The 16,157-nt window shown below is 39.7% G+C and overlaps 1 protein-coding gene across 1 annotated transcript in view; it reads left to right on the top strand.

Moving 5' to 3' along the window:
* The window catches only part of CPE (carboxypeptidase E), a 55,233-nt gene extending 45,599 nt beyond the window's left edge, over positions 1 to 9,634 (top strand). Inside the window, exons 6-9 of the mRNA XM_035552828.2 lie at positions 2,887 to 3,026; positions 5,673 to 5,772; positions 8,048 to 8,166; positions 9,372 to 9,634. Coding sequence (XP_035408721.1) covers positions 2,887 to 3,026; positions 5,673 to 5,772; positions 8,048 to 8,166; positions 9,372 to 9,470 — 458 coding nt within the window. The 3' untranslated portion in view covers positions 9,471 to 9,634. The remainder of the gene's footprint in view (positions 1 to 2,886; positions 3,027 to 5,672; positions 5,773 to 8,047; positions 8,167 to 9,371) is intronic.
* The last annotated feature ends 6,523 nt before the right edge of the window (positions 9,635 to 16,157 follow it).

Below are 16,157 nucleotides of genomic sequence, written 5' to 3'. Positions count from 1 at the left end.
GAGTATAGGTTGTTTTTGCATGTATTTTTCTGAGTATCTGGGTTCTTTCAGTAGGAAGACTGGATGTATGGTGGCAGAAGCATCTGGTAGCAGCCCTTCCCTCCAACTGGAAGTAAGGATGTCCCCTCCATTGCATTTGTGTTTTTTCCTTACCCTCTTGGAAATCTCAGGACTTCCGTGTCAGCCGCAGGCAAGGTGGCAATTTTCCTCTCAGGCTTTGAGGTTTTTGGGTGGAGAGAGCAGATGAAGTATAGGAATATATGACACTTGCGTTGTCTCTTGATACAGTTTTCTGTGAGATTTCTCTAACCATTTGCTGTGTAGTAATTACTTTCTTCTGTGCAGCAGGAGCACAGAGGCAGTCAGCCCCCACAATGGCATCTTTGTGCTAAATCTGAGACCATGATACCTGGTACACTTGTTTTGCATTAGTTGTCATCTGTAATTAGTTGATCCTTGTAGGTTTTTCAGAGAGCAGCAAGCAAAAGCAAAGAGGTGGTTTTTCTGTTTTTAGGAAAGGCCCTTTTAAGCCATCAGACCCCAGGCAAAAACAAGCCTATACATAAAATCTGTGCTAATTTTAACACTGGTCTCCTCGTCAGCATGTAATTAATGATTTCACTTATGCACAAGAAAGCCAAATTAAGTTTGCACAGACAGCTTTAATTTTGGCATTTTCTTAGTTGTTGAGTGCATAACTTTTCAACACCAATAATGTTTTTTTTTTAATGTACATTTTGTATGGAATATCTATTTGGAAATATAAATGAGAAGAGCAGATAGCGATGAAGTACTAGCTGGCCATATGCGTGTTCTGGTAGCCATATGTGTGTTCTGCTTGTTCTGTCATAGAGCATCACCTGAGTCTAATCAGATCTTTATGTCATTACAAAAATAGCATTTCAAAGCAGCTTCCACTGCAGTGTTTGTAGGCTATTGTTTAAATGTCTTTTTAACTTCAGATGATCTTAAATCACTCTTGGCACTCCATTCATTCTTAACTTCAATTACCCTTCATGTTACCAGATTTGGAAGCAATACTAAAGAACATTTCTTTAGGATTTTATAGAAGCATGTAGGAGGCACATGTTCTCCACATTCTGCACAAGGCTCTGTCCTGTCCTGCTAGAAGTTACTGTCTTCTGATGTGTGGAAGTGGTCCTAGCTTAGTGTTGTAGTTTGTAATTCATAGTCTAGGCAATTCTGATGCCTGGATGCCAGGAGCACCCCCGTGCACTCCACTTCCTTTTCAAAGGTTGGAGTTCCTTTTGTAAAAGCTGAATAAATGTTTTTTGTCCTGTATTCTGTGCTTATTTACATAAGTACTAATGCAGGGAAACTGTAGTCCTTTAGAACAGTGCAACAGAGGAGTGTTTGTGTTGCTCAGTTGCAAAGAAAAATAATACTTGTGGGCAGCAATGAAGGGTGTGAATCTCAGTTATATCTGAGGTCTGCTAAGCCTTTCTGATCTTCAGAATGGTTCCTGCTAAAGTGCAGGAAAATAAGTTTTGCTGTCCTTTGTTAAAATGAGAGGCTTTGGGAGTGTGGTGATGTGCATGCATGTGACACATGCCATGTGCATGACAAGGAGGAATAGGGCAGTAATAATGGATTCAGCCACTTTTCACAAAACTTGAAACTATATTTCTGCTGTCCTTGAGGAAGTAGGGTGTCCCTGGTATCACCTTGCTTTGGGAGGGAAGAGGGAGAAACTTCCTGAGAACTGGAGCAGCAATGGTCAAGAGCTGTTGGCATCACAGTAAATTACATCATGCCCTTTGGCTTCCAGTTCTTCTCTTCATGGTTTCTTGTAGAAGAAAGGCAAGAATCAAGAAAAACAACATTATCTGGTGTCTGGAACATACGCCTGGCAGTCAGCACTGCTGTCAGGATTTTACTCATGACTCTCTTGCTCTCTTGCTGTGTGCTGGTGAATGGTCCATCTTGCATTGTGTGTGGTGGGACATCAGAGCCGGCCCTTCCTGCAGCACCATTTGTCCTAATTTTTCAGCCATATAAAAAGGCTTAGAAATAAAAAGCTTTAGGGAGTCTGAACAGTCCCTGCTCCTATCAGTAGTTAGGAGTCGACGTGCCTGGTTGGCAGAAAATAGACTCTTCACCCATATGTGTTGGCAAATTCCCACCTGACTCAATCTGTTTGCTGCCTTCAGTGTTCTCTTTTGGGTATGACATCAGGTCTCTGGGCATTGCTGTGCACAGCGCCAGTGCTTTGGTAAGGAGACTACATTAGGTCTCATACTTAACTTGAATGAGGCAACACAAAGCTAAACAAAGTAGCTGCTTTTAAATCCTTTGGTAACCTCCATGGGAATGCTCAAAATGCTTGGTAGCCTTTTTCTTTTCAGCCCACCATTCGTGAGTCCACTGATTTTGCTAGATACCTAGACTGGGAAGGCAAGTATCATCTGTATCAGCTTCTGCAAGGAATGTATTTGTAACCCCCTTGGGGACAGCCACATTCCCACTCCAGCTGCTTGATCCACTTAAAAAATTGTCTTGGTTTTCTGTTGACAGATTTGCAATAGGCAATATTCCCATGTAGCCAGATGAGTGCCTCAGAAGTGCAAAAGAGTATGTCGTTCCTACCAAGTTTTTATGCCTAGAGATGATACTACTGTATATATATTTTTAAATTCATATGATTAAAGTTGCATTAATAATGAGGTTTCTCTTATTGCATTGAAGGCTATCTGGTATTTCTTTCACAGAGCCTTTGAGTGGGTGGGAAATACTCCTATCTACGGAAAAAAAATTAATAGGATGTTTGCCTTTTTTTTTTCTTTGTGGAAAATCATAAATATTTGGTATTTATTTACTTTGGAACGATGCAAAATCCACCACTAACTCTCTTCTCTGGCATTGCAGGAATGCAGGATTTCAATTACCTCAGCAGCAACTGCTTTGAAATCACAGTGGAGCTTAGCTGTGAAAAATTCCCACCTGAAGAAACTCTGAAGGGCTACTGGGAGGACAACAAGAACTCTCTCATTAATTACATTGAGCAGGTAACAAAAAAGAGGATGGGAAAACTCTAGTTATTGTATGTGAAACTTCTGAACTTTGTGCTGTGTGAATATCTAATTCTAAATCTTATATTAATCTGATTGGTACTCCATAGTTCTTACATGTCTCTGTAAATAAATCCTGTGTGATCTTTCTAAACGTGTGGAAGAAGAGAGGAAAAAAAAAGATGTATAGTATGGAGTCATCCCACCTTACTTCATCTGTTACAGATATATAACTTAAATGATGTATGTTGGCCTTCTTAATGAAGAGAAATACACATCTCCAGCGTATAATTCATCCCACCAGCGCTGATGTGTACACTAAGAGGAGACGAATTGCCCTCTACAGATAGCAAAGTGTTTGTATAGAACATAGGATATGAATCAGTCTGGATGTACAGGGAGCCTAGATGATGAGGTTGGGCTATAACTGCCTGGCAGTTCAGTATAATGTCAGGGGACATCTGTAATCCCTGTTTTGTAGATACTCCTCTGCTCTCTGATTACATGAGCTGCTGACACTGAATGTAGAGCTTTTCCTGTGATTAAAGTGAGTGATTCAATTAAAAATGATACAGAGTCTGGTTAGAATTTTAAAGCACTGTTATGAGTTTAGATAACCTTGTGCTAATGGGTTGTTACAAGTTAAGACTCCTGAAATAGATCTCTGTGTGAGTTTTTTTTTTTTTTTTTTAAAGGATTACATGCCAATGCAAACAGGCTGAACTGAAAAGATGATTCCAAACACTGTGGCAATTTCAAATGGCTGTAATCCAGATTTAGATTAGTTAGAGACTGCAAATATATCTGGCTTCATTAATGGCTACACACCTAGGATTGTGAAATCAGAAACATACTTTGTTAGCAGAGCTGGTCAAGTAACACAGTAATTTCTTTAAGAATTTATTTGTGCAGAAATGCTTTAGTTAGCCAGAAATTTGAAATATTTGACTATTTGAAATGTTTGAGTTGAACAGTTTTGGAAGTTGTATTTAGGGTGAAGAACAAGCTTTATCTGCACTGGAATTTATTATGGGACCCATGTCTCAGCTATCTAGACATTGTTGAGCTCCTTAGTGTATGGGTTAATTTTTTCTGAGTCATGGAAAACTATGGTGTCACTGCATTTTCAAAATTACTAACATGTAAGAGATTAATTTGCCAACTTCCTTTGCTCCTGTGGAGCTGCTGGCGTTATCCCCAAAGCTCAGATGGTCTATCTGGCATTGTTTTTATCCTCTTATAGGGTAAGAGGTTCAGCCCCATGCTCCAGCTCCCCAGTGACTGCCGAGGACAGTGCAAATATGTACTTTCTGCTTTTCTCAGCTGATCTGTGTCAGGCTTCTGCCACAGTGTAAACTGGAGGAATCTGGTGAACTAAATTTTAGCGGCTGAATACGTCATAGAGCTTCTTAAAGGAGAACATCAAAATCTCAAACAACAAAAAAATAAAAATACGTGTGAGCCAGAAATCTTTTCAAATGCCACAGAATCAAAGTAAATCCCTAACTCCCTAGCATTTCCCTGCTTAATTTCCAGGCTCCCAATAAGATGCCTGTCTGCACAAATTCAAAACTTCCCATTCTGCCTTGTGTTGAGAGCTTCTCTGTGGAAAGGTGCTTGTCTCTGAGGAGCTCAGTCTGCTTTCAGACCAAGCTACAGGAATACCGGCAGGATTGTCTCCCCACACACTGCAGTCAAATCAGTGCTTTAGTTGTATATATGCTGGGAACAGATGGGTTAGATAACTCTGATGTTTACTGGGCAGAGTAAGAAGTGATTGTAAACTTTGGTCCCTGCTCTCAGGTTGTCTTACCCTAAACATTAGGGCCACTGCTATTACGCCTTTGATTTCAAAGAAAGCAGGGAATCTGGTTCAGTTTTTAGAAACTGAACAGATAATGTTTTAAGATGGAGATCCCAAAAGCTCAGTGCATGCCCTGCTGCAGCTGGGAGAACGTTGCCCACGAGGCAAGAAGGAAGTAGGACATGACCCACCATGGCCTCTCTCTTGGAGGCCACATGGGGAGTGCTGTGGCTCCAAGTGACCCCAGCTCAAAGACCTGGGAGCTTTGGGTGCTCAATGCAGAGAGCTCAGGCATCTCACACAAGGTCCTGGATTGCTCGTGCAAGTCCAAGTATCCGCATAACCTTGTTAATGTGTAATTTTTAAGCCGTTGTGTCCATTATTAGCCCTAAATTCTTGCAGCTGATGAAGCCTTAAAAACAAAAAGAATCAGACTGTCTTTCATAACTTTTCAGCACATTTATTAATTCCCCATGAAAAATACTTTCAAATTAGTGTTTATGTGATTTGTGATTTGCTCCCTGTTTCTGAGAAATGTTTGCATAATGCAGAGAAATTAGTATAACTATCAGCTGATTTTTTACCTCATCACTGTTTGTGCCATTATGATGTTTAATAATGATTATACATAGAAAATTCTATAGTATATATTATCAATATTAATATTATATATATATATATACTTGTTAATAATTATCCTTGATAGTTGTTGAAATGTAGACTGGGATCCGTAGCATGCATCCTTAGATATATCAGTATATTTTACTAATGAAAATGCCCTTTCTTGAGAACTGTTAGATAATTTCTCATGTGCTTCTGCTTTTATTTAATTATTTTAGATCCATCGAGGAGTGAAGGGGTTTGTTAAAGATCTTCAGGGCAATCCAATAGCAAATGCTACAATTTCTGTGGAGGGGATAAGCCATGACATTACATCAGGTGAGTGCTGGAATATACTGCTATATCTTCTGCTTCACAAACTAGAGCCATTTAAGATCTTATTTAGCTGATGCCTTAAGGTATTAAAATTTTGAAGCTAGAAAAACATATTGTGCCTCAAGAAGCTTGTTATCGGCAGGATTTCATGAATATTCCTCCAGTAGCTTGCTCTCAAACGAGCTGAAGACCGGTTGTTGGGAGTTAATGGATCTCCAGAATGGATTGGTTCTGACGGCTCTTGGTTATTCATGCTTGGTTTTTCTACTGATTTGTGGTGCAAGTAGTGTTTCACAACTCTGCCAGAATTTAAAGTTCTGTTGGCAGTGCTGTTTTGAGTTGAAAGCCAAAATTGCAGTATAAAACTTGTATTACGATGTGATCATACCTTTTCATATGTAAATTCTTGAAAGATTTTCAGTTTACATAGATTTGTCCTGAAAAGGTCAATTCTCTCTGCTGTTTACAGTTATGTGATTTTTTCTTTCTAGAAGGGCAGTTCTAAGAGAGACAAATGTCATGTTGGTGTTTATAGAAAATTGTGTCACCTCTTGGGTGGTATTGTGCTTTATTCTATGAATGAGTTCAAGGTAGTTTGCACAGTGCCAACTTGCAGACTTCCCTGTGGACCATGTATTCTTATACTAAATGTTATTTTGCTGTTGTTACTGTTTTTACAAGATACTAATTAGAAAAACAATAATAAGATGATGCATAAAGCACTGGCATTTTACAATATGATCATTTAGCCAATGATCTGTCTCACTGTACTGTTACAGAGGTGCAGAACACAATGATACAGGACAGGTAGACCCTCAGTTGGCTTTGATTTGTGTTTTTTCTCACATCACCTACAAATAGGGTGGCATTTCTGCAAAACAGAAACATTAGCCACCTTCTTTCACTATATATTAGACAGCAAAAGGTATAAAGGCTGGAAATAAATTTTAAGGGAATAAGCTTTGCAGAGATACTTTGAAGTATGAGTGAGTGATACATAGAATACTATACCTCACACTTCTGTGGTACAGAAAGGTATTGTAGTGAATCCCCTTATATTATTGTGTCTGTATATGCCTGGAAGTTGCATATTGTCAAAACACTGAGGAAAATAACTATTTAAATTTTTGCACATTTGAAATGAAGGATAGATCTTCTTCTTTTCTTCCTTTTTTTTTTTCTTTTCTCTTTCTCCTGCTCCTTTGTTCATGACTTAAAATTCATCTTTGTTTCATTGCCAGGAAGTAGAACAGATCATTATCGTTGCTTTGTAGCAGTGTTTGCTTTTCCTTTTGTTGCATAAAGAAAAAAGTCTGAGGACAGCTGGCCTGACTACTAACATTTTTTGACCGTGCAAATTGCAGATATTTAAATAATATTTCCCCGAGCATGGACAAGTGTTTTGAATAGCACTGCTAACTGGACTTTACAATAATTTGTCATGCTTTCTGAAGTTCTGTGTGGAGACAGACATTCGCAATATTAGCCTGTGACAAATCAGATGATTGGCCACTCCTTGTGCACAGAGGATCAGATTCTTTGTGGAAACGGTAGGGACTCATTTCAGAGAACAGGGTTACGCATTTTTATTCTGTGGCAGAGAAAGATTGTCTGCAGTAACAGTCAGTGCAGCAGGAGCCCTTCTTTGACCTCAGTGGATCAAGCTTTCATTTCTTTTTTCAGTTAAATGGAGGAAAAAAAGTCCCAGACATTGCCTGGATACCGAAACCTGTAGGTACTGATGCTTTCAGGGGTGACACATGGAATATTCCAGGAAATGAGCATTTATAGATGTCTCTGCAATATAACTTGAGAAAAGTAATCTTGTTTGTTTGAATTTGGGGAGAATAAAATTTATTTACATTTGGATTTCCAGAATATTGAAGGACATAAAAAACCATTCTGCATTGCAGACAAACTCAGATGCTTGAAATTGGCCGTGCATTGGTGGAGTGCTTCTAAGCAAGGCTCTTGTCCCACATTGTTCTTTTCTTCAGTGTGCTGGAGAGCCTTCAACCTCAGAAGGCAAAATCTTTCATGGGGGCTACAGCACAACTTCAGAGTTAAAATGCTTGTTTTGATTACCTGAAAAGAAGGAAGTCTGTAGTGATACTGATACATTTATACAGCCCTTACAGAAAAATTCTTTCAGACAGCCAAAAGAAGAGGGCTGAGAGGAACATAAAAGATGCTGACAAGCTAGACAGTCCCTTTTCCTTGGCTGCATAACTAGTTTTATACATATTTATGTGGTTTTATTTTTTCTTATTGTCTACAGCCAAGGATGGTGATTATTGGAGACTGCTTGTGCCTGGAAATTACAAACTTACAGCCTCGGCACCAGGTTATCTCGCAATAACTAAAAAAGTAGCTGTGCCCTTTAGCCCTGCTGTCATGGTAAGTGTTCACATGTATGTCAGTTAAGCATCTATTATGGCAAAAAAGAAAAACTCTCTCTCTTTTTCCCCTTCATGGTATGTGTGTAATCAGGAGGTTATTTTTCAGAGTATTACCAATATATGCTATTTTAGAAGACAGTCTGGAAATCTGCTTTTCTAGTATGTGCTGTGTAAGCCATTGAGAGTAGTCTCATTTTAAACTCATTTCATTTCCTTACAGTCTTATTTAAAGCAAGCTGACACAGAGAAGGATAATACTGAAATATTTGTACTTTTTTTATTAGTGGATGTATGGCTAGCAGATCAAATAGAAGACTACAGCATAGCTCTAAATTGTGTGACGTAAAGAGTTAAGAGATGTTGAGGTTTTCATTGAGAGTTAGTATTTGTAGTCTATATTGTCAGGTGACTACCTGCATAGGTTAAAAACGATGTTCAGCTCAGGACTTGTTAGTGTTAGGTCAGAGGCTGGACTCGGTGATCTTGGAGGTCTCTTCCAACCTAGATGATTCTGTGATTCTGTGATTCTGTGAACTCAGAAAGCAACTCAGAAAGATAGTGATGGAGCATGTATGGTGAATAAGACTTAGCTCTGTTTGAGAGTTCAGAAGCATTTTTAATTCATCCTCTGTACAAGTGTGGATTCCTTGCATAAAAATCAAAATAGGTGCTTATTTCTGTAGAGTGTATCATACAGGAAGATGTACATCATATCTACACTAGTGAGCCATATGTCAGAAGAGCTCCCTGGATTTTCCTGATGGCATAAAATAGAATACATGTTTTGATATTCTGGGAGTCTGCACTGCTAGGTGTTAGACAGCAGAATGCTGACGAGACACATTATTATATGCTAGAAGATTTATGTGCCTGACTACTATTCGATTTTTAATTTCCTTGGCCCATATTTTTTTAGACAAGTTTTTAGACGAGTCAAGGACTGGTCAGATGTCTACTTTCTTTTGGAAATTTTGTTATACATCTGTGTGCAGTTTTAGATAAGTTTATTGTACTGATATGCAAATGTTGCACATATTAAAATCAGCCCCATATTTATATCATATTTAAATAGCCTGAAATAGGAAGTACCTCCCGAAGGCTCATGGCTATGTGAAACAACAGCTTTCAATAAATGACTCTTCAAAACATCCACTTCTTTCTCTCTGTCTCTTACTGAAGTTTTTGTTTGTTTCTCTTACTCAGGTTGATTTTGAACTGGAGTCATTGTCTGAAAGAAAAGAAGAAGAGAAAGAAGAGTTGATGGAATGGTGGAAGATGATGTCAGAAACACTAAATTTTTAAACAAGGATTTTGGCTTTACAGCCTTGAATCTATTATATGTTGATTTAGTATATCGTACTGTGGAAAGTCCCTATATTTTAGATTTTGTGCACTTCACAATAATTAACTTTGTTTTTTCAGTCATCTTTTGATTAATATGAATAAAAATAACTACTAAACTCCTAGGTAGATACAGAAGTTATTAATTTTCTTTCATATTGTTATAGAAAATCTACTCTTATATACAAATCAGAACAAAATGAGTGAGTGTGTCTGCAGCCTATATGGAAGTACAATCTGTTGTGTATTATGTACAAGTTCAGAATATGTAGGTTAAATCTTGGTTTAAAAATAAATAAATAAATAAAAATGCTGTAGTCAATTCCCAATACTGCCAGAAATATTTGACAGTGCATAGTAGTAGATGGTGCTCTTTACTGAGTTCCATAATGAATGTTATTGAAAAGATTTATAATAGCAGTGCGGTGGTGTAATGATGTTTTACAAGGATTAAAATACAGTATAATATTTTGTATGTTTCTGGTGTTGGGGCTATTTAAATACATAAGAAACATAAGCTTCTGGCTTCATTTTAATAAGCAGAAAGAATCTGCATAAGTTCTTTTATTGAAGATGGCATGAAATGATTTCAGGAAATAAAAGAGCTTTATTCCTTAAGCTGTTAATGACATTTCAAGATCAGGTTTTAATTAGTTCTCATTACTTAATAACCAAATTAAAAATTTTGAATGGACAAAGGAGAAAAGTTTGTGTATCATGTTAATATGCTGCTTATATTTGTTTTACGGCAACAAAAATAGAATTTCAGGTGATGTCTATTTTAAATTAGATAACTACTTTTTCAACAATCTCTAAACGTATCAGTGGTGTCTAGATAATCAGCCAGAAGTTCATATGCTCACTGAAAGCTACCAAAGCTTTACACAAAGTTTAGACAACAAACCGAGAATTACAGAGGACATGCATTTAGTCTCAAAAGCCAAGAACAGTTTTGTTTCCAACTTTGTTTCTTCTGTTGGTTAGTCTTATCTAAATCCAAAAGCAATGGAGAGAATTGAAAATTTTATCACTGGTGAAATTTTACCAAATAAAGCAACTTTGATTTAAAAAGATACCTCCCCACCCATTTTAATTTCTTAGTACACTTGGATTAGCTTGCTTTAGTATTTTGTCTGAGTGAAGCTTGTGGAGTCAGAGAATACACATGAACTGTAGTGGGTGCACGTCTAGTATAATTCTGAAGCTGCTGCAGGTATGCTACTTGATATCAGCTAAGCATCTCATCTGTTTGAAAGCTTAGACACTATTGCTGGCCTGTTTTAATTCAAGATCAGATGTTTGATACAGATTTCCTTCCTCTGTTTCTTTAGTATCACTGTCTGTGTTTTGATGAGCACGTTATTTTTGTTGATGTTGTAGGAGTTCAGTACTGTTCAGAACCAACCAACAATGCACTATCATGCTCCCCGCCTTAAGTGAAAAATCACATGTCCAGGAGTGGGATCCAAATTTACCTCCCTTGGGTATTTAAAAATCTACTGAAAATACTTTCAGAAAATTTGATATTCTTTAATAAAAAATGTACTTTATCCTTTACAATAAGAAGCATACCACACATTGATAAATTGAACAGCAATAAAAACGAATACACTTTCTGATCAAGAATGTACTGTGTAACCTGTAGATCATTTAGGTGTTAGGTGTCAAATTCCAGACTTCAGGGGAACTTCACATGCTGTACGTCATCATCCAGTGATGACCTTTGAATCCCCAGTGTGAGGAGGAGCCTGTGTGGCAAACCAAGAGTTTACCTTACCTTTGCATGTCTTGGTAAGAGTCTGTAGCGAGCTGGGCACAAGCACGTGCATGGATAAAGGATGCCCAGTTACACCAGTTCAGCTGTGTGGTCCCCGATGATCTGAAAGGTTAAGACACATAACACATAGCACGACCCGTGTCTTGAAGTGATGATACCATTTTCAGCTGAACCAGGTAAAACTCAAGCAAGCAGTACGAAAATTAACTAAAGAGACTGCTGGCATGTGGGCAACTGGCTACAGGAGTGTTTCTGACCTGTAAACTAATGTAACATGGCAAGCGTATATTTGTACAGAACACCCTGCTCTGCCCCTTCCAAACCTTACAATTTCAATCCAAACAATATTACGATGCGGTACAATGCCTGTCTTGCATCCAGTCTTCCTGTGTGGTGGGTTGTGTGGCATAGCTAATGCAGACATTACATCAAACTGAGGTCATGGTGCATCTCTAACCCTTATCTGTGGGATCCTCTAGTCTACTGTTTTGTGCATTGGCAATTAAATGTAGTGTCCCGTAAATGATATCTATGTTTTGCTTTAGATAGCTGCTTGCCATTACTGTGCTGAGAACAGGTTAAAGTAATTAACTGTTACAACACCAGAACCACTGCCACTGTCCTTGCTGTAGGTATACATCCTTCAGAACAGTGTAGCCAGGACTTCAATGAGTTATGTAGCTTTCCTAGCTGAACTGAGCTGTGTTGTAGGACCGTGTATGTTTAAATGGCAGACTAAAGTGTTGTGTGGTGCTGAGCTTTTGGTTAAAAAGACACATGCTGTACTATTGTACAATAAATCTACAGGTTTATTTAAAATGTAAAATGTGTGAATAATTTACAGGTTTGAAGCATGACCTTTTTGGCTGGGCATGTCTGTAAGGTATGTCAGCAACATCCTCAGTGAGGTGCGTTTGCCAATTAACTTGTTGTCTGAACAGAGAAACAAGACTGGGATTAGTGCTGGTATCCCAGTGGGAGCCAGACATGGCCCCTTCGGTCTGTGCCAGAACAGCCTGATTTTGGATGATACATCTTTCCTAGGCAGTTCTTCCCATGCAGGTTTTCAAGTAATGTCCTGGAGAAGAATGAGATGCTCTGCATCTATGTGGGGTCAGTGGGGACAGGGCATCCACTTTCGTAAGTCCCTTTCCCTTTCATGGTACTTACAATCCCATCGTTTTTCCATATTATTTCTTAGGATGAGTAAGCACGGTGTGCAAGGTATTTGCAAAACTGTGGTACTATGGTGGTCAGGATTATAATGAAGCCAGTCAAATAAAAACATTGCATCTGAATTACATCTCCCTTTTCACCAGTTGTGCACTTTATATCAATATATATCATATATCAATGTGCACATTGATATATCTGAGTTCACACAGTTCTGTCATATCCCTGAGCTGATAACGACAAAATCTGAAGTGTGAATTAAAACTAAGAGGGTATGTAAGAAAGCAGAATTGCTACCAAGTTTCTTTGAGGTACTCTAACAGGTGTGTTAGGAACACTTGGTAAATAGCTCATTACAGGAAGGAGGGTTCAGAGCAGGATGACAGATAAGTTCAGAGGAGGCAGAACTTAAAGCAGGTGTAGTTCCTATCAACCTGGTTGTCTCCGTATGTGACCTTAGTTTGATTCAGGCCACTGAAGGCCGTAGACCAGCAGCAGTTTGATGTCAGTCTCTGAGGGCTTGAGCTGCCTCCAGGCCTTCCCAGCAGACCTGCCCCAGAGCGCCTTGCTTCCTGCTGCTTTTAATCAGCTGCGCTGAAAGCAGGAGACCCAGAGACATCACTCCTGCCCTTGCCTTCTGGCTTCCTGAATCTTGCAGTGATCCATCCCATTCTGATCATCTCCTTGTAGGTATTTTCTTTTATTGCTCCCTACGTTTCTGTTTATGCAGAGCAACATCTGTTGTGAATAATTCACTGCTTGTTAATTTGACTCAGAAGTTTGGTCACTGACACAGCCGCTGTTCCAGTATTTCTGACTTCTATAATTAAACCCAGAAAACAAAAACACCCAGGGGATTTTCTGAAAGTCATGGTATTAAGAAAAAAAACAGTGGGTTTGTTTTTCTCCTGGCTTGTGAGGGCTTTGAGTGAGCTTGTTTAAAGTTTCCATTTTTAAAGCCTGCTTTAAGGAGAGAAGAAAATGACAACTGAGAAGTTGATGTAATCCTATGCCTTCAGGAGCTAGGGTTCTGAGCAGTATAGCAAGTATTGGAGTAGGTAGTGTACAAAATGAGAGATTTAGAAACAAACGTTTACTTTTACTAACAGTGATAATGGGAACTATGTTAAACGAGTTAAATGGCCTTGCTTTGCTGATCCCTCTGCCCTTCATATTTTGCCTCTGTGCCGGAGGCATTATATTTCATCAGTGACTTAAACACATCCATGATTAGGCACCATTTATCACAGTGCTAGATTTTCCCTGAATTGATGGTTAATACTTGCCTGTTATTTTATCTTTGTCCTACTTTCATATTAAGTTAAGCCACCACAGATTTTTGTAATCATGCATCCCTCTGCACACAGTGGAAATTGTCAAAGATAGAAGCTGAAGAGTTTGGCTCCTGCATTGGGAATGTTGAGGGAATTTGACATCTGGGAATGCACTGGAAGCAGCTTAGTATTGTGAAATAAGTAGATTTTGTAGACCTTTCTGCTAATCATTCTTCAGGAAAGGGCTGAAAAGGATTATGGACCTATGGGATTCTAGGAGTGCAACATGTCCATGCCTTTAGACTTCAGCTAAAGCTACTCTGGAAAGATTCCCATTAGCTTCACTGGGGTTTTTATCAGACCCTCAAGCCTGGAATCTGAGTAATCGCGACTATCTGTTGCCAAGGCTGCTCATTTTGCATTAACAGTAATTGTTCTTCATCTTTTCCAGAAGAAAGATGCAAAATAATAAACAAGAAACGAAGTCCAATTTTCTCAAAGTGCAGATATGGTTGTGGAATTTGTTAAGGGTCATCGCATGACCTAAAGTAGAAATAAGGGCGATTAGCTGGACTAGTGGCAACCTATAGCTCACTAAGCCTCAGGAGAAGACAGGAGGGTAAATCAGGGGGATGCTTTTGGAACAGTCACCCACTAAGGATGTGGTCTGGGCCATAAAGAGACAAAATATCAAGCTAGGTGAACTTCTCACCTGCCTGCAGCATGGCTTCAATAGGATATAACAGTGTCTCAATTCCGCCCAGTAATGTGAGACTTCAGTTCAGAAACCCAGAGGAGCATCTGTGCTGTGGTCTGTGGCGGTGCGCGCGCTGGTGTCCGAACATGCAGAACCAACATCCCTCTTCCACGTTCCAGCACCTCCAGCACAAAAGGTAAATTAAACACATTTTCAGAGACTATGGACAAGATTCAAGAGAGGACTTGGCTGCCAAGAGCAGTACAGAATTACAGTCTGACTTGCCTCCCTTCCGCTCACTAAATATCCGCTCATGTGGCTTTCCTTGGCTGCTTCCAGTTTTCTCTCTGGGTGTGTCAAAAACTAGCCCGGCCTGAGCAGTTCAAGGCTCGCTTGTGCCAAGACCCATCAGGACAGGATTACAGGGCTTTCTTGTGTCTAAAAATCCTAAATCTGCACTTGCACTTCCACTTGAGACAGATCTCCTATGGCATGGCCTGGCACCCTGAATTCTTAGTTCTTTAGAATGGGGACCCCACAGCAGTTTGATTTTGGCCTGCATGTTTAGGTTTCTTCCCATGGAGGTAGAAGACATCTGCTAGACTTCCCTGGTGGTGTAGGAGGAAGGATCTGGCCTACTCCCTGGACTCCATAGCATGGCAGGCATATGAATACTCAGAGGATGGGAAGTGTTCCTGCGTCCCATAGGTTGGACATGGTCTGAGACATGGTTTTTGAGACAGTATCAGAAACTCAGTCACAAAAGGTATAGCAGTAAATGTAATACTATCTTCTTTCCCCTTCAGAATCAGGTAATTTATTTAAAGGATTATCATGGTAGTGATATTTGTCCTCATATATGCATGTAACAGCAGATCTGCTTTGTGTTCCTTATTCAAGGGGCTGAAGTGCTTCTAAAGAGGCTTTGTCTAAAATACAGAAGCAGCCTTGGGAGCAGGAGCACATGGAAATGCAACTCGCTGCCTTGTGCTGCACAGCATTTGTTATTGCTGTGTGGCAAGTGAGGGGCACTCACTGCAGTCCTGGTATTTAACTGCTGTGATGAAGACTGCTGGGAGGCAGTCTGAAGGACAGCTTTTGCACATGCATAAAAGCTTAGGGCCCAGAAAGGTCTTACTGGCAAAGAAAAGACTCAGATGCTGCAAAGTTTACCTTTTGGGTGCACTGTGTGCGTGCATACAGCAGTGTGGGGGGGAGCAGAGGAGCAGCACTGGAATGTACAACATCTCCAGGCTATGGCAGGCGCTGCTCAGAAATCCCTGAAGGTACCTATTTTGTTTGGCATAAAAGGAACACCACCTCCTGGTTTCATGATTCACATCTAAATGAAATGCCTGTGTTGGTCATGTGAATCCCAGGCAGACCCTGGAGCTTTGAGGGGCCAGGCAGACACCTTGCCAGAGAGGCTGGAAAGCTTGGGGCCCAATCACCACTCAAGGGAATGGTTTGAAGGATGTAACATATGCCTCTAATGTAGCTGGTGACTACATCAAAATGACATGGTGGCTGCTGGCTCTGCATGCTGGCTGCCCTGCATCATGTCTGATGGCACCAGACTGCCTTAATGCCATCTGCTGAAGTCTGCAGCACTGAACCCTTTACAGTGTTTTGACCTACAAAGCCTGTTCATTAGGTATTTTAATAGGGATTTTGTAAAAGAAACTTCTGGAGGCAATGCTTCCTTGTGCCTTCTTCAGGAAACTGGA

This window comes from Cygnus atratus, chromosome 4, assembly GCF_013377495.2.
Source record: "Cygnus atratus isolate AKBS03 ecotype Queensland, Australia chromosome 4, CAtr_DNAZoo_HiC_assembly, whole genome shotgun sequence".
NCBI classification, from domain to species: Eukaryota; Metazoa; Chordata; class Aves; order Anseriformes; family Anatidae; genus Cygnus; species Cygnus atratus.
Note: the sequence above shows the minus strand (reverse complement) of the source record. Positions and strands in the feature narration are given on the sequence as shown.